Here is an 18290-nt window from a genome sequence, read left to right as displayed (position 1 = left end):
AAAGTGTTGTCATAATTTCCAACATTGGATACTATCGATTGTGTCAAATAATCCAAGAGGATTTGCTCCACCTTTACACGTATAGTAATTACTTTTTATTTTGCTTACGATTAACAAAATTATTGAAAGCATAATTAATTTAGAAAGGGCGAATTTGTTTCTTTCTTCATGAGTTGAAATGGTCTCAAATCATATAGCATCATTTGTCACTTGGAAGTTTTATAGTAGTAATACTTATGTTTCATATAATTCATTATTCAGGGATATTGACAAAACAACATTTATTAAACATAAAAATTAAACGACCCTTATATTTGATAAATTGGTCTTAGATTAATTTAAGCAGCTCCGTGTATTCATTTCTCTAATCAGACAAACCTATTGTTTCATTTAATATTTTAAGGAAGGACAGTTGTTTGAAACTCTAAACGTTGTTACCTCAAAAATTCAGGAAAACAAAAAACAAACAAAACATACAAACTTCAAATGTTGTTTTTCTCGATTGTCTATCAAGAAGATTCTGTCACTCAAATTTAATGGATCCTTGCTTCACTCGTTCTGAACTATATACAGAGATCAAATTGGTGGGATGTTTATGCTTTATGGAGTATAATAGTTTACCAAAATGATAGAGACGTGCAGATCAGGTCTAGAAGTAGTAGTGGAACCATTTCATATATATTTTGTAAATCGTAAATTGTAGTATATAATACGAGTTCTTGTAATGAACTATGTATCTATTGATAATTTGTAATTTTGGGATTTGATTTTGAGAATTGGTTAACTAATTGATTAAAAGTTGGATTTGATGTAAATAACGTTTGAAAACCTGGATGTCTCTACTAAAACATCTTTTCTAATAAGAAAAACCCATTTATAGTATAAATTTAAAATTGAAAATAAAAGGAGCAAAAATGAAATTAGGTTTGTATTTAAGAATTAATTATACGCACATTGACAAGTTCACAAATTAAAAGAAAATAATAAGTGACAACTGATAAAGGTCTTCACTCCTCCCATGCACATTCAATTCAGTTTTTTTTGCAACAAGTTATTCAGTAATCAATTGTCACTTTATTTTAATCACGTTGTTACATTTATTCATAAAAAGAGTCATTTTAATTCTCAAGAACTCACTTTTTTTTATTAGAAAGTCACTTTTAACACAATCACTCTTGATAACTTTTATGTTGAACTCACATAAATTATTTGTAACTGATAAAAATACAAACCTTTCATGAAAAGTCAACTGTGAAAAAAAAATCAACAGATTAAAAGAGAATTAATTCAATATTCTTCAGGCAGTTTTCCATCTTATGGACTACATCCAATATAAGTATTCCCTTCCCTATTTTCCCAGAGAAAAACAAACATTATATTCTGATAAATTAGTTGACAGCTAATTCTACTCAATAAAAGGAACACAGCGTGACAGTAAGTATAAAAAGGAAACAAGATATAATTGCTAATTTACATCCACTAATAAATACAAAATGTAAACATACATGTGTATACACATCAATTGCAAAATAAGCAACCGAGACACCTATTTACAGCCACCAACAATACAAAATGTCAGCTACAAATTTACACCTACCTAACTAGAACCTTCACATATTGCTGCATCTCCCGGAAAACAGAGGCGGCCAGCCGGAAGCCTTCTAAACTACTTACAAAGAGATAGCAAGCGTATACACACTGGTTATGTACACGTGCCACTTCTTTTTAGCTTAAACAGCAATGTGGCTTTAGAAATGGTGCTAGTGACAACATTGCATCATTCAGTTACTAGTCTCGTGGAGTATATATCAATAAATCGAATGCGCTTCAGCAAAGAAAAGTGTATCAGAGCACAAGTGTTGATCCTCAAAAGTCAAAAGGAACCTTTTTCACCTTACTTTGTCCCCTCATTTATCTGCTCAGAAATAGCTGTTTTCTTTACCTGCATTTGACTGCATCCACCTAGAGCTTCAACCTTTTGTAATGTATCTTTTCTGCGAGCGGAGAAGAGTGGAGACACCATTTTGTTTACCAGCTTCTCCGGTGGAAATGCCGTTGGAGAGCGCATCATTCTGCCACAGCCAAGCATCATAGTCTCCAACCAAATGGCACGCTTCATGCACAACACTGCACAAGCCAAAATTACTCCAGTAAAGCAATTTTCAAGAGAAATAAAAAGAAAGCTGGAACTCAATATATGCAATCAAATAGCACATGCACAGCGACACAGTTGACTGTGCACCGAACATAAAACAAAACGGAAGGTACATTACAGATAGAGTCAATATCTGTAGACTACTAGAAAACATAATCTCGGGGTATAGCACAAAACAAAGTTTGACATCAAGTATAGTGACGCCAAGGTATATGCATGGCAATTTTTCCTATTGTGGGGCCTATAATTATAATAAATGCACGTAAATCATAACAAACTGGCATATATACATACAAACGAGAATCTATGCTGATAAGGACAACAAAAATAAGTGGCATTACACATTCAGACCTGTCGTGTGAAAGGTATAGTGAAATACAGTACACTGAGGTCCAATTGCTAACTTAAGATGGAATCTTACTGATGAAACGGCTATCCATAAATGGCAACTAAAATTTGAAATTTCCAAACAGTGGCCAAGAGGCGTTATCAACACAACTAAGAAAACCTAGATAAGGACAAAATTCGCCAATCCAACACATCAGCAATCTTCAAGATTTTTTTTTTTCCTGATTCAATCATTGTATTAAATGTTTATACCATTTTACAAGATTTGACAAGAGTGTCCTTCAAAAAGAAAAAAAAAATGGGGCATTTTGACATGGAAATACAGGTCAGTAAAAATTAATTTAAGAATCATAGAGCGGTGGAAATTCAATAAGGATTATCACACAACATTTACATTTGAAACAAAACTGATACATGTAGATGATTAGCAGAGGAGCTTAGAAATTAAAAATGCAAGCAGTAGGAATTAGTTTAGAGAATCTGATACCTAACAGGTAGATGTAAATATTTGAGTCAGGTACCAAATGAGAAGACATAGTTAAAATACAATTAAATGAAGTAAGCCATTCTAACAGAAGGAAACCACCAACGAAATCTCCAATGAAATTATTCTAAAACATATTTCATGGACAATCCATCACCCTAAATTTTCTAAAACATCAAGGTGAAGAATATTGAAGTTTCTTGAGCAAATGGAAGAGGCAAAGTCAAAGGGAGTGTCAACTCTTTCAACTGTTGTTTAGAGCCTTACCATCAACTAGTAGACAATAGTGCATAATGACTTAATTAGCACAGTGGATGCAAGCACGTACATAAGTTATTTCGGGTTAGTTGCATTTGTCTCTATTACAGTAGATGACGAATAATGTTAAAAGACAGGATATATTTTACATTATTACACCGCATTTATTATAAATGATGTTCATAAATGTGTACAGCGCTAAAAGATGAAATCATATAATTTGAATATAATGATTAGAGATTGACAGATAATACTTGAAAATTAAACTCGTTTTCTGAAAGAAATGTAGTTACCAAAACTGAAACTATAGGTAGAGTTATATTGTAAACTTGTATCGATGCATTTTGTCATGTATCACCCCTATTCTTTTTGCAAGACGGGTCTTTATGTTTGTTGCTGAAACTCAATCTCTCACCCACTCCTACCATGAAAAAAAAATACCCCCAAATTCTGCAATCCTAAATTCCTAATTCCTAAAGCCCATTGTAAAATGATTAGCTTTTCCACATGCCCTATTTAGACCAATGGTAAGTTTGTTATGATGCCAGTTCAGGATACTGGTACATCTGTAGAAAGAAGAGTGGGACAATAACTTGACTTTATTTTTGTCTCCGGGTGGGGTGGAGGAAGAGGAGATTATAGGAAGCACTGGAGTTTCAATTAAGAAAGAGATATGGCTGAGGATGAGCATCTTGTTTGTGCTCTGATGGAAAACCCACATTTTGTTTTCGATTTCTTTTTTTTTCGCAGCCCAGAGGGAAACAGTTCAAACAGAGTTTTAAACCTCTAATGCTTTGTTAAGGAAAGATAAGTAATCTAAGCCTACACAGAAAGGCAGGTCCTTTTATTAGAATTTTCATGATATTTTTTAGTATGATGCCATTGACACATCCAAATTGCTCAAAAAAAATCTCAAAACACATGCTAAGGCAACAAATGGTAGTGGTCTTTGCCTATTACGTTTAATCAAATCAAACTTAACAGGAAGGTAATGTAGCAGAATTTTCATTCATAAACCAAGGTGTCTGTAGCATAATGAAGCAATAATCTCACAGCAGGAGTTGGTGAAACCAGCATTCCTAGTCACTATATGTTATTACAGTTGATGATTATTATCTGCCAGTTAAGGGAATTAAGAGAGAAGGGAGGTTAGGCCAACCAGTCTTCCCTCCAATAGACACACTTGATATAAACCCAGTGATCCTAAACAAAGCCTCCGCAAGTATGTCGCAACACTCCGAAGCTGTGATACTCACAAACTGTAAACCTGCACAATCAGTGGGTCCTACACAGAAGCGTATGTCCACATTTAGAGCAATTAAATGACGGTCGTGCGTTCTCTTCATGCCAACAGGTCCATTGACAAGTAACAACAGAGGTCAAACATTTATAAATCTCACCTGTCAAATCAATCTCAATGATTGCCACGATGCCCACCACCTACCCTTGTACTAGGAGGATTGCGAGCAAACTGAACCCTTAAGTGAGCAGAATCCCGCTCGTGCTCATCAAACAAATAACCTGCAAGATTAGCTTGAGTATTTATGACACAACTAGCTAACATTGTTGAGCATGAAATACCAGTTCCGTACATAAGTGGACTTTATGACGCAACTAGCTCACACTGCACATATTGCACACACATTGTGCACTTTCTACACACAACGAATGCACACACATACGCAATAAGCACACACATTGCACAAACTGTGCGCGAACACTGCGCACACATTGCACAGGTGGCGGTTATTAACTAGATGTACTTTCTATCTTTACACAGTTGTTACGAAAGTGCCATATTATTTTTTGGTAAAAATGACAATCATGCAGCAATTCAAAACACATACACATCATATCTAACAAGAAAAACAAATCAACAACAAGATACAGACCTCGGCTGCAAAGAATTTTATATAGTAAATCCATCAAAGCACACTGACCTTGTATGGCATCCATTGCTGTTGCCGCATGAGCTGGACTCACAAAATCAATAAAGGAAAGAACCACAGGATCCCCCCCAGGCTACATGGATCAGAATAGAAACATTAGCAAAACTACACATAGAATCTTTTGTTCTTATTTTTCTTCAAGAAGAAAAAAGGACGCTTACATGTCTCGGTGCCTTTGTCACAAGCCTCACTCCCTTATAGCCCACAAATGGACGGAATATATCTAATAATCAAAAGTAAAGGAATAGACCAGGTCGGGCCAATAGGTTACTTATTAATTATTATATAATGTAAAGGATACGAGAAACTTCTCGGCGAGTACAGTTCGCAGGCAATCCCTCCACATACAACGTGCTGCTAGCGTCAGGAGGTAGTGCAATTTCAGGTCTCCCTCGCACTCCCATTAACTGGCTTTCCACTTCTGTGCGAGTAAAGTTCGCAGGCAAGCCGTCCATAAACAACATGCTGCTAGTGTCAGGAGGGAGTGAAATTTCAGGTCTCCCACCTACTCCCATTAACCAGCTTCGTGCAGCAGCTTCTCGGCCTGATTGCCTCAGTCCTAGGACCCTTTGATCATCTATATCATGAAGACCATCAAGCCCAGCAGTAGCAGGTCTTCCAGTTTGGCCACCATATAATTGCACTCTGACTTTCTGTTACATGACGCTAACAAATTACAAAAATGTATACACATGCCCAAAGTTTGCACAAGAAAGAGGAAAAGAAAAAAGAAGAATACCAAATCACGCAAGTAGCGTTCGTACGATGCATTGACATAGTCCATGTCTGTAGCGGCGACAGCACTTCCCGCCCTTTCATTGCTAGGAACATAGTAGCTTGTCGTGACTTGTTCACTTGGCATCTCTACAAAATAACATTTAAATTAAGAGACTAATATAGAAAATACAGTGGAATCAAAATAAGCATTTAAAATTCACGCAAGAACCCACAAAACGCCACAAACTCAGAGGCCGTATACCTCAAACCATTACACGTAAGCTACCCCTATAAATGAAGATGCAGTTCGTGATCATTCTTTAGATGGTATTTGCACCAAGAACCTTAAAGAGATTTCCTTAGCTAGCCAACACGTCAAATTTCAATAAGCTACAATGAATCATGGAAAAACAAGTAGAGATTTACAAATCACCCAAAAATTAAGATTCCAGCACCTACATTTCAACAGATCAAAGACACAACTAAAGCCACAAACCCCATCGCCAATCAACACACATTCAACCAATGCAGATCCGGGATCAGAACTTCACCATTTTCAATAGACGCGCCATAATCATAAATTCACGCTCACCGAATCTAATCATAACTATACACATTAAAGCCAGAAAGTAAAAAATCTAACCCTAACGCAAACAGAAGAAATCATGAGAAATTCACACCGTGCACGTGCTGAGAAAATGATCAAATCGTGCGAGCAAACAAAGGAAAACATGAGAAATTCACACTGTGCACGTGCTGAGAAAATGATGAATCGTGCGATTGAGATAGAGAGAGGGAGATACCAAACTCGGAACGAGTCCGTTTCGCCACAAGCTGAGCTGGAACCGACGCTGCCGGCTGCCTGTTGTCACCATACCTCCAGAAAGCGTCCGCCATTGTTGATTGGTAGTGAGGAAGGAAAGGGGGCAAAGCAAATTCAAATCAATTGAAAAACTAGGGCTCTAAAAGATTCTCTCTTATCAAACAAAGGAGGTAGCGCTGCCTTCTTCACTGTGAAATTCGAGTATATTTATATGGTGAATAACCAGAATCTTTCATTTGCTTCATCATTTTCATTCATACTCTGTATTTATTTACTAACTTTATTTGTTCGAATTTTTATTTGGATTATTTGGGCGGAAAAAAAAAACAATCTTCATGATATTCAAAAATAACTTAAAATGTTGATATTTATATTGACCATAGTTCCACTTATTTGTAAGTGATATATAAATTGAAAAGACGATCATACGATGCATATATTTCGGTGAGATGATGAATATTCAAATTTTCTATCATAACTGTCTGGTCGGTCGTTACAGATTAAACTTATGGTGTGTCGCATCGGTTAATAATTATGCTAAATGATTGGTTGACAATGTCGTCAAGTCGGAAACTGTCAATTTTGGTTTCGAAGTAGATGTTACTATTCATCGGCCGATAAGAGATATGGTGGTAGCGGATTTTAGATCGAAACTGCATGGTAGCAGTTTCTATTTTGAACTTGAACCGAATGGCAGTTGTTTCTGTTCAAAATTGGCGAATTTTGGCGGTATCGGATAGATTTGAATTTTTATTTAAGAAATAGAATATCAAATGAGACCAACGTGATTAAGTTCAAAGCAATATTATCATGTTACCAAATTATTGAGTTAAAGGTCGTTTAAGTTGTCATTTTTTACAAATCACAACTCTAATTTTAAATTTTCATATTTCAGACTAACCTTCAGCCAATCCGACCATAAAAATTATGAATTTTTTAAATTAATATATATTTCTTGATAATTTAATATTTATAGTACATTTTTATATGACTGTTGTTTGAATTTGAAATTACTAATAGTTTTTGCTCTTGGAGAGATAAAATTTACTATATTTTTCTTAAATATTTATTGCTTTTTAGTTTTTACATCTAAATATTCATTGTAAAGCGTTAGATTAAAATACTAAAAAAGTAAAATATGAGTATAATTTTCCAATTCCTAATATATTTTCATGTTGTATTTATGAAAATTTGCTTATCCTAACTTTAATTGTTGATTGAATTACCTTTCCAATTCTATTTTTTTGCAAAAAGAAATAAATTTTTTCTTTCGTGTTTCAATCTCTATTTTACTTTATTATCTCTAGGTCTGTTAAAATGAATATCGATCTTAATTATTGATTGAGTTATCTTTCCAATTCTATTTTTTTGGCAAAAAGAAATAAATTTTCTCTTTTGTATTTTGATCTCTATTTTACTTTATTATCTTAAGGTCTGTCAAAATAGATATTAAGTGTCTTAATTGTTGATTGAGTTATCTTTCCAATTCTTTTTTTTGGCAAAAGGTAATAAATTTCTCTTTCGTATTTCAGTCTCTATTTTACTTTATTATCTTGTTATCTCTTCTACTTTATTCTTTTTAACGTGCTAAACTCTCTTTCTTAATTTATGTGTCAGAAAATAAACGACTATATTTTAAAAGTTATTTAACGTGAACTCACCTAATTTGGGTGAACTCTAGTACTCTACACAGCACATGTTATTATTTATTGAGCTGTTAGGAATTTTTTTACCGAACTATCAACTAAGCCTAATCTTCACGATAGTATTCATTATTAAGCTTAGTCTTATCAAATTTGAAAAATACAATTGAATGTAATAAGTTTATTAACTAGCCTTTTAATAGTTTGTACTAGAATATAGTTATAATATACTCCTTCCTTCCCAACTAATTAGTTGAATCATATTATTTTTGCGATTTTCCAACTAAATTGAGTCATTTCATTTTTTGACAAAAAATAAAACATCCAATCATTTTTATTTTATTCATCACATACTTTAATCTTTTGAGTATTTCCTAATTTTTTATCTTTCTTACTTTTATTTAACACAATTTTTTAATCTCTATAATCAATTTTTTTTTTTACTAAAATTACCGTCGATGTAGTATGCGTCAATTTAATGCAGTGGTCATTCATAAAAAAAAATGGCTTCTTTCATTTATAGTGTATAGCATAGCTGGATTCACCTATTCCACCGTTTGATGACCTGTTTCACTCTCTTGACATAAAATTTTCCAAAAAATTATCATAATTAATTGATTAAAGTTAGTAAAAATTCATCCTGTTAGTCTCACTATGAGTTATTTTTGTAACTGATAATTTAGCACCTATAATTAAATAAATTTTTTATGTGAACACTGTACATTCTCTACAGAAGTGGATTGTCTTGTGTTACAAACTCTTCTCACAGATTTCTTCTCAATCATCTTTCTGTTTTTCTTCTGATTTTTGCGTGTATTTCACTCTTGAATTTTGATCCACCACTGCCTTTTTCGGAGCTGCTTGATTTTCCATTTCGATTATAATTCCTCTGTTTTTTTTTTTTTTTTTTTTTTTTTATTGTTCTGCAAAGTATCGCAATCCGATTCGGTTAATCTTACTGATTTTAGGGTAATCATCTTATTTTTTTTATAATAAACGTTGTATGATTTTGGTTGGATTATGCTTTTACTTTTACCTCATCGATTGTTCTGTTTGAATTGGGGATTTTGAATATATTGATCTGTTTATGCGTTTTATATTGGAATTTGACACCTTATTGCTTGATTTTGTATCTGGAATTCGTGTTTATTGATGCATATATCCCTTTATTTGCTACTGAGGTGAAGAATTTGAGGTTGTTATTCCTGTTATTGATTCAAATACTTAAGTAGTTTTAAAAAATTGCAACCTTTTAAATTGTGAATTATGATTATTTGGTATAGAAATTGTGTAGTTGAATGGATGAATTAGTCGGGCCTCGTGTCTACAGCTGCTACAAATGCCGGAATCACGTCTGCCTCCACGATGACATAATCTCAAAGGCATTTCAGGTGAAGCATTTGATCTGTTGTGAACATTTGCCCTTGTAAATGTCAAGGTATACTGATTCCTGGCTATGTGTCATGTTTCCAGCTGCTTTCTTAGTCGTTTTACGATTCGTTTTGATGTAGAACTAAATTGCATCATCATCATTTTTTGTCTTTGTATGATGTATTTGGACGTAGGACTACGTTACAGAGCTATATATGTTGGTTTCCATCATCCTTTTTAGTCTTTATGTGATGCATTTTGGCTTAGAACTACGTTGCCTCTGAATCATGTTGCCATTGGGTTTTTCAGTCGTGAACGATGCATTTTGATGTATAACAAAGTTGCATAGCTGCATCATGTTGCACACGACTTTCTAGTCTTGGTTTGATGCATTTTGATGTAGTCAGTCAGTCGAACTAAGTTCCAGAATCGATTTTTTTTTTTTTGTTTTCGTATGACACCTTTTTAAATGATGATTAATAATGGTTCCTCATTCATTCTGTGGCCGTGGTGACTCGAACCCAGTTTGAGGGGAAGCGTCTTACCAACTAAGCTGCCCTTCATCGTCTGTGTATGATGTATTTTGATAGAGAACTAAGTTGCAAAGCTGTGTCATGTCACCATTGGCCTTTTGGTCTTTTGTACGATGCATTTTTATGCAGCATAAGTTGCAGAGTCGAGCACACTTCACGACCAAGAAAACAAGGCCGTAGAATATAGATAGTATCAAACCTAAATAGATATTTCTTAAATTTGTATCCAAAAAGATCTGCAAATTCGAACTAATTAATACGCATTAATGAGGCTGTATCTCGTGTTGCATTTGTCATTGGATATGTAACATCACTCGTAATTTCTATGCCAGGGAAGACACGGACGAGCCTTTCTGATCTCCCACGCCATGAACATTGCTGTCGGGCCCAAAGAGGACAGAAATCTCATGACTGGTCTCCACACAGTTGCTGATATCTCGTGTGCAGACTGCAGCGAGGTGCTGGGGTGGAAATACGAACGGGCTTTTCACGCGTCACAGCTATACAAGGAGGGTAAATTCATATTCGAGAAATCGAAGATTGTGAAGGAGAACTGGTGGTAGCCCTATTTAGTAAGTTTGATGCTTACGTCAATGTGCCTGAAAAACTCACATGAATTCATTCCGTACATATAATTTTATTTGTTTATAAACAAGTTGTCTTCCTTTGATTTATAGTAAGCAGAGTTTAAGCTTAGTCATAAATTGACATTTTGTTTATCCTCCACTTTTCTTTTGCCCCGGTTTATCAAAGGGAATAATCATAATTCAAAGAAGGAAACAAGAACAATTTGAAACCATGACTAGCAATTAAATTTCAGTTTTGAACAAATCAGCGATTAAACGTCGTTTTTTAAATAAATTGCAAAAAGTTTGGGAAATCGTGAAAGACATTGAAAATAAAAAATAAAAATGCTAAAATCAAGTAAAAACCACTTAAACGAAACCGAAACCACCTTTTACCCTCTTTGGTAATTGTGAATTTACTTGGCGGGCTTGCGGTATAATTTGAAATAATTTTCAAAAAATAAAGAAAGAACTTGCCTCTAATATTGAATTTAGGATATTTTTTAATAATTTTAGCAATTAAAATTTATAGTATACATGAAAAATCGAAGCACCTTAAGTTCATTATATTAGCTAATATTAGGATCGCAAAAATGCTTTAAAATATATTTGTTTATTTATTTCTACTCTCACCTATTGTTTTAGTTGACCGGTAATCGGATAATTACACTTTACATACGAAATGTTTCACCAATGTTTCAATTGAGTACAAATTGTTTTAAGTTAATAAATATCATACAAAAAGTTTGATTATTGTTGCAAATTAGTACATTCCGTCTAAAAATCACTAACATCGTTACTTTTTCTTATTTTTCATCCTTTCGACTCTAAAATTAGCTACAAATATTAGCCGAAAGTTAAATGTGAATTCATTGTTAAATAAAATGCCCATATGACAATGCATAAGGTATTATTTAGAGAAATAATATCATGTTTTTTAGGGCACAATTTTGGTGGAAAATAAGAAAAAGTAATAGTGTTATTGATTTTTAGATGCAATGTACTCCTCCGTAACACTAATCAAACTTTTTGTATGATATTTGTTAACTTAAAATATTTTGTACTCAATTAAAACATTAGATGAAACATTTTGTATGTAGATTGTAATTAGCCCCCGTTAATCAGCATAAATAATGAGAGATTTCGGAAAAAGGGTTTAATTTCGCAAGCCTTTCGAAATTTAGGATTAAATTCACTAACCTTTCGATATATGGGATCGTGGCATGCAAATTTTTCGGAAGAAGGGATTTTCGATTTTTTATCCATTTTTTCTTCTCATTTCTTATTTTTCCTTTTATAATATTTATAAATAGACTAAATTACCCCTAATATTTATACTCCAATTTTCTTTTGAATTCCTGTGTACACCTCCATTTCTCCATTTTGCATCAGATTGCAGAACTCAGCAACTCCAATTATGTTTTAACAAAATCAGGCCATCCATAACATCTTAAAAAATAGGAAAAAATAGGAACTGATAGGCAAATCACAAATCCAATTAGAGATTCAGTATAACCCCATCACATTCCACATTCAACCAACAGTGGAGAAGAGGCGGAGAAATTTATGGGACTGTTGAAGGAGGAAGTGGCGGCGCGAAGCACGCACAACAGCAGCTAGGCGGGGACAATGCAAGTTCGGCAAGAGCCTTGAGCGCGACCAACGGCGGCCTTGGGCGAGCTCAACTCAACCTCGATTTGGTCGGCGCCACAGTACAGCCAGTCGGTGGATTCGCGAGTCTGAAATGTTGGACGATGGTTGCATCGCAGTTAGGGATTTGAGGGACAGAGGCGGAAAGTGAAGGCTGGTGAATACAGAGAGGACGACGGCGGCCGCAGCAGCGGTGAACCATCGGTATTTCAGGCGGACTGGCGACGGCGAAGATGAGTATAAATGTATAATCTAGGAGGAGGGTGGAGGGAGAATGAGAGGAGGAGGATGATGGTGGACTAGCGGTGATTAGCCGTGATTTTTTTGAATCTGGTGGAAATAAAATTATTGGAGCAAAAAATGTGAAAATTGGAGCAAAAATATTAGGGGTAATTTAGTCTATTTATAAATATTATAAGAGCAAAAATAAGAAGAAAAAATGGATAAAAAATCGAAAATCCTTTCTTCTGAAATATTCGCATGTCACGATCCTATATATCGAAAGGTTAGCGAATTTAATCCTAAATTTCGAAAGGCTTGCGAAATTAAACCCTTTTTCCGAAATTTCTCATAAATAATTAGGCATTTCCTGCAATTTTTTTGGTTGGATTACACTTTCATTGTGATTAAATCGAAGATTGCAAATCTGTTTGATTCAAAAGTGACATAATTTTGTGTTATTTGAATTTCTGGCCATTTATTTGCCGTAGAAATTACTGGCATTCGATGTACCTGAAGAAACCGTTTTGGAGCGAGGCCGTGAAGGCGGAGGCGGAGGCGGAGCAGCAGTCGCCGGTTGTAGAGCTGGTGAAATCTCTCGACAAGCAGCGGCTGTATCGCGAAATCACCCTCGCCCTCCGCACCGGCTTACGCGAGGCGAGATCTGAGTTCTCCTTCCTCCGAATCCGCGGTCTCCGCAGCATTCTCAAGTTCCTCCGATCCGTTGCTCACTCCGATGACACCATCAATCTCTTTTGCCACTCTCAATCCGTTTCCGCACTCCAAGGTTCTTACCCAACAGATTTAGCTCTTCAATTCATCGATGCTCTGTCCTGTGCTTAGATATGCCATCCAGAGTAGTTATTAGGGTTTGATGATCAATTTTGTGTTTTACTCATTAATTGCTGGCAAAACTCGTATAGATTGTGTTTATGTGGATTCGCAATCTACTTATTAGGTTTTGATGATCAATTTTGCGTTTCTCATTAATTGCCAGTAAACATTGTTCAATGTATTTAAGCAATCTCGTATAGATTGTGTTTATGTGGATTTGCAATCTACTTATCAGCGTTTGATGATCAATTTTGCGTTTTACTCATTGATTGCTAGCATGTTCAATGTGTTTAAGGCTTTAAGCAATCTCGTAGTCGTATAGATTGTGTTTATGTCAATTTGCAATCTACTTATCAGGTTTAATGATCTAATCTGCGTTCTACTCATTAATTGTTAGCAAACATTGTTCGATGCGTTGAAGCAAACTCATGTAGACTGTGTTTATGTGGATTAGCAATGTAGTCAGGATCGAGTTTGATGCTGAATTCGGCTCTGTTCTATGTTTTACACTTTTATTGCTAGCAACCACTGTTTAATGTGTTTAAGCAAACTTGAACTTAATATCCAGTGGAGCAATATGTCATAAACATTTTGCTTCTTCTTACATTCATTGGACTTTATACTTAGTATCATCTTGTATCTCTTCAATGTTTTCACTGAATGCCATGTACAAGTATCCCAACTCGATCCTGTCTTTCTCTTGTAAACTAGATATGGTGACAGTTGAGTTTTCGTGTAACAGTGGTGCCGGTTCTGTTCCAACACAGCCTTAAAGAGGTTGAGGACCAGTCGGTAGCTAATTTGAATCATATCTTCTCCGTGGAACCCATGAAGATAAGTAGCCCGGCTACGGATGCTGAAGTGGCTATTGCACTACGAGTTCTTGAAGGTTGCTGCCTTCTTCATCGTGAGAGCACAATCTTGGCTCATAAACACAAGGCAATCGCTGTATGTTATATGGAAATCCATCTTTAAATAATGCCAACTTGTCAGTGTCACCGTGTTGACAGTTTTTGTATGCCATTTAAAGATTCTGCAATCTACTAGCAACTTTTGATCCTTGTATGGAGTATATTTCTTGTTGCTTTTGCTAATGCAGAGTTCTACTTCCATTCATGTTTGGTAGGTCCTGATGAATATCTTGTCAACTCGTGGAGTACTCGAGCAAGGTGCATGCCTTGACGCCTTGGTTGCAATCATGGTGGATTCATCTTCTAATCAAATGGTAATCTCTTACTGCCTCATATAAGCTTGGAATGTGAATCACAGTAAATCTTTTCCTCTCTGCCTCACATCGTCTTTGGTAATATACATTTGGTAGCGCGTTTCTGAACCTCGAGTGTTTCATACGATTTACATGGCAGGATTTTGAAGAATGCAATGGCATAGAGGAAGTTGCCCTTCTTATAAAAGATACACAAGTAGAGGAAAATCTAAGGTATCCTTATGTCTATCACCAATCTCCCAATTTGATCATATTGTTTCAGTTGCATGATTTCTATCGTTATACGATCAGGTTGAAATGCGGTGAATTTCTGTTGCTACTTATCGGGCATGTCAACGGTAGGGACACACCCCCGATGATGACCATTCACGACGAAATAAGGCAATACCTAGGCGAAAAATCCGCCTCTTTAATATGGGCACTGACTCAGCTCGGAACAACTCCGGACCTGGAGCAAAGACTTACAGCATTGCAGCATCAAGCCCGAAGGGTACTCGAATCAATCGATCTTCATTGATCACAAAATTCAAACAATTGGACATCTTTTTTTACATTATACTTAGTAGTTTGTACCATATGATTTACATTAAAATGATGTAATATCATCTGAAACCACTACATCTACATCAGTCTACATGGAAAAGAAAAATATTCCATTTGATTTATGGTAGTAGTTTATATATGGTTAATTGATCCACATGCATAAACTTTGCTTGTGTATTTTACATTTGTTTGCAAATACTCAAGGCTTCTAATCAGCTTAGTTTTAGGTAATGATATTTTTATCAGTTTATTGTATACGCATCATTTTATGGTAATAACTATAATCAATTCTAAAGAGGAAAATAGAGAGTATTTTATTCAAAAGTTTTGCCAAAGCTAATGTCGTTTGCCGACAAACATGGTGACGTGGCAAAACTAAAACTTGGAGTTTGTATAATGGAGAAAAGTGGAGCCCACTACAAACATTCTCTTCCGACATGCGTGCTCTACAAGGATGATCCATCCCATCGTCTTCTGATTTTCAACATTTTTATGTTATTTAATTCTATAAAAATTAAAAGTGTGTTTGATGACTATGTTAGAGTAATTTAAGAGATTTTATATGAACTTAATCGTATGTTAGGTATGTATCAATGTTATTGTTATGGTATGATTAAGTTTGTCTTGAAGTCTATGCATTAGTTTAAAAATTAATCTATTAAGTATTTTAGATGAAATTACAATATTCGTTCTATATTTTTCTTCTCTTTGAGTAGATATATATTATTAAGTTTGTCAAAATTTGAATAAGTGGCCACTGTAAATATAATATAAGCACATTAATTAGTACTTAGCTAATAATCCACCCACGAAATTATAAATGCGCAATTTCAATTTGATAGTGATATGGCCATGGGGCCCACTACCTCAGACCAAATTAAGTGCCCAACACTATATATGATTATATAATTCATATTCTCATCTAATTCTGCTCATGCAAATATATTGTACCCATTTCCTTCACTATTAATTAGTGTTCACCATGTGCTCCAAACACCTAATACTTCTATTTTATGCCCATCCCAAAACACTTTCCTATTTTAAGTTTTGAATACTTTCAGTTTTAATCTAATGATACAGGTTTTTTGGTGATAACATGTTGATAAGACTAGTTATAATAATTTCATTATTCCTTATATTAGAGTTAGGACTGCATGCCACCCATTTAATTTAATTTTTGATTTATTAGTGTAATCAATCATCAATCCCACTACAACATCTCTTTCATTCATAATTCCCTCTCCCTCTCCTTAAATCTCTAGTACTGATTTAATTCAATTATTATAGAATAATAGTACACCCCCAAAAATCATTCTTGGACAACTACAATCCAAGATTTTCATAGCTGGGTCATTTATATTTGGTTGAGCCAAAAATACAAAATCTGAAAAACTACAATACACAAATTAGGGTTTATTGAAAAAGACACATTGAAAATAGGAACAAATTTGGGGATGCTACAAAAACAACCTCCCCACATTTGGTCGGTTCCATTTCAAAATCCAATACACAACAAAAACACACAATTAATGTCAATATCAAACTACGAGAGATACAAACATGCATTATTGGCGACAAATTTGCAGTTGCAAACATAGGAGGAATGAATAATTTGCAGTAGGCCAATGTGCAATGCCACAGATTCAAATCTTACATCACCATTTATAGATACAAATCACATATACAATACAACCAACCCAATATCAATAAAAAAAAAAAAAACTTAAATTAAACCAAAATGAGCTCACATATGAATATTTCCAACAACGTCAACAAGCAAATTAGGGTTAGCTTCTCATCATTCATATCATAGTCTTTTCAAATCAAATTTTCATACAAACTTAATGCATACATACATTAAATACATATTATGATATAGTATATATAAAAAAGGAATAATTAAGAGTAAAGATTCAAACTTTATCATAATTTCTTCATCATCTTCACCAAGACCAGTAGACATTGCTGTGATCACCTTGCACTCCTCCTCTCTCCGGCTCAAACCCACCGTGACTCGAAACCGCCTTCAATTCCTCAAAAGGAACCATCTGCGGTGGAAATCCGGCGGCGGGGATCGGCGGCGGCGGCATGAGCAGCTCCATCAGCGGCAAATTGGGGTCGAAATTAGGGTTTCTTAGGGTTTGATGCAGCAGCAGGGGATTGGCCAAATTGAGGGCGCCGATCTTAGGGATTTGGGGCGGATCGGGGCGCTTGGTCTTGCGGGAGCCGCCGCCGACGGGGACGTTGCGGAGGGAGCCGCCGTCGGTCCAGTAGCGGCGGCAGGTCTTGCAGAAGTAGCGAGGCTGGGAGAGGCTGTAGTTGTTGTAGTAGCAGAATTTGGTGTTGGTGGAGTTGCAGCGGGGGCAGTTCAGAGCTTGCTCCTTCTCCGGCCGCGGCTTCTTCTCCTTCTCTCCTCCGCCGCCATTGCTAGGTTTTGAGACTCCAATAGCCTGAAAATAAATTGATTTGATTTTTTTTCAATTTGAGGAATATGTAAAGGATAAAAAGTGATGAATTGAGATTAGTGGGGTTTGAATTTGCATCAGCTTTAGAAATGGTCAAAAAGGGGGAGATTTGGAATGTGAGAGAGTAAAGAAAATTGGAGAGGAAGAAAACAAGAAGCAAGAAATGGCAAAAAGTGATGATTATGGTAGGGAGAAAAACATGTTGTATGGCCTTACCTGTGGCCACTGAGCAGTATCCATAGCAGAAAAGAAAAGATGAGAGAGAGAGAGAGAGAAAAGCAACTACTTTTGAGGATAGGAGATGGTGGAAAAGCAAGAAAGCTACTTGAAGAGGTTGTCTTTCCCTTTGGCGGTTGTGTGTGTTTGCTTTCTGCAACCTTCAATGCTAAACGAGGGCTATTTTCGTCATTTCACTTTCCATAATTTATAACGAGGTGACTTCCACTCTCCATTAGCTAGTACTTCCTCCGTCCCATAAAAGTTGAGACAAAACTTTTGGGCATGGAG

At 35.4% G+C, this 18290-nt stretch overlaps 4 protein-coding genes across 10 annotated transcripts; 2 read left to right on the top strand and 2 right to left on the bottom strand.

The window, feature by feature from the left end:
• Positions 1-1459: 1459 nt before the first annotated feature.
• On the bottom strand, positions 1460-6954 carry LOC125208930 (nuclear speckle RNA-binding protein A-like). Of its 3 annotated transcripts, XR_007174266.1 has the most exons (8): positions 6715-6954; positions 5934-6058; positions 5496-5847; positions 5356-5417; positions 5186-5267; positions 4646-4766; positions 4405-4530; positions 1460-2127 (listed from the first exon to the last, which is right to left on the bottom strand). XR_007174266.1 is itself a non-coding variant. In XM_048108462.1 (7 exons), exons 1-6 carry the CDS (start codon positions 6806-6808, stop codon positions 4660-4662), a joined length of 822 nt encoding a protein of 273 aa, XP_047964419.1. In that variant the 5' UTR covers positions 6809-6954; the 3' UTR covers positions 1460-2127; positions 4646-4659. The 3 variants fall into 3 exon arrangements, 2 of the variants coding, with proteins under 2 accessions (XP_047964419.1, XP_047964418.1); XM_048108462.1 differs by lacking the exon at positions 4405-4530; XM_048108461.1 differs by lacking the exon at positions 1460-2127 and having other exon boundaries at positions 4223-4530.
• Positions 6955-9076: 2122 nt separating this feature from the next.
• On the top strand, positions 9077-10951 carry LOC125211699 (protein yippee-like At4g27745). Of its 5 annotated transcripts, none has more exons than XR_007174556.1 (3): positions 9077-9346; positions 9661-9815; positions 10614-10750. XR_007174556.1 is itself a non-coding variant. In XM_048111605.1 (3 exons), the coding sequence occupies exons 2-3, from the start codon at positions 9676-9678 to the stop codon at positions 10842-10844; spliced, it is 324 nt and encodes a 107-aa protein (XP_047967562.1). In that variant the 5' UTR covers positions 9088-9346; positions 9661-9675; the 3' UTR covers positions 10845-10951. The 5 variants fall into 5 exon arrangements, 2 of the variants coding, with proteins under 2 accessions (XP_047967562.1, XP_047967560.1); XM_048111605.1 differs by having other exon boundaries at positions 9088-9346; positions 9661-9768; positions 10614-10951; XR_007174555.1 differs by lacking the exon at positions 9077-9346 and adding an exon at positions 9354-9572.
• A 2103-nt stretch (positions 10952-13054) lies between these two features.
• Positions 13055-15472, top strand: LOC125212545. The gene is made up of 5 exons (XM_048112748.1): positions 13055-13503; positions 14293-14498; positions 14677-14775; positions 14915-14988; positions 15067-15472. The coding sequence occupies exons 1-5, from the start codon at positions 13224-13226 to the stop codon at positions 15290-15292; spliced, it is 885 nt and encodes a 294-aa protein (XP_047968705.1). The 5' UTR covers positions 13055-13223; the 3' UTR covers positions 15293-15472.
• Positions 15473-17087: 1615 nt separating this feature from the next.
• LOC125212382 (dof zinc finger protein 2-like) lies at positions 17088-18120 on the bottom strand. Its single transcript, XM_048112543.1, has 2 exons — positions 18000-18120; positions 17088-17768 (listed from the first exon to the last, which is right to left on the bottom strand). The coding sequence occupies exons 1-2, from the start codon at positions 18021-18023 to the stop codon at positions 17262-17264; spliced, it is 531 nt and encodes a 176-aa protein (XP_047968500.1). The 5' UTR covers positions 18024-18120; the 3' UTR covers positions 17088-17261.
• Positions 18121-18290: the final 170 nt, after the last annotated feature.

This window comes from Salvia hispanica, chromosome 3, assembly GCF_023119035.1.
Source record: "Salvia hispanica cultivar TCC Black 2014 chromosome 3, UniMelb_Shisp_WGS_1.0, whole genome shotgun sequence".
NCBI classification, from domain to species: domain Eukaryota; kingdom Viridiplantae; phylum Streptophyta; class Magnoliopsida; order Lamiales; family Lamiaceae; genus Salvia; species Salvia hispanica.
The sequence above is the reverse complement of the archived record's forward strand: the minus strand, read 5'-3'. Positions and strand labels throughout refer to the sequence as shown.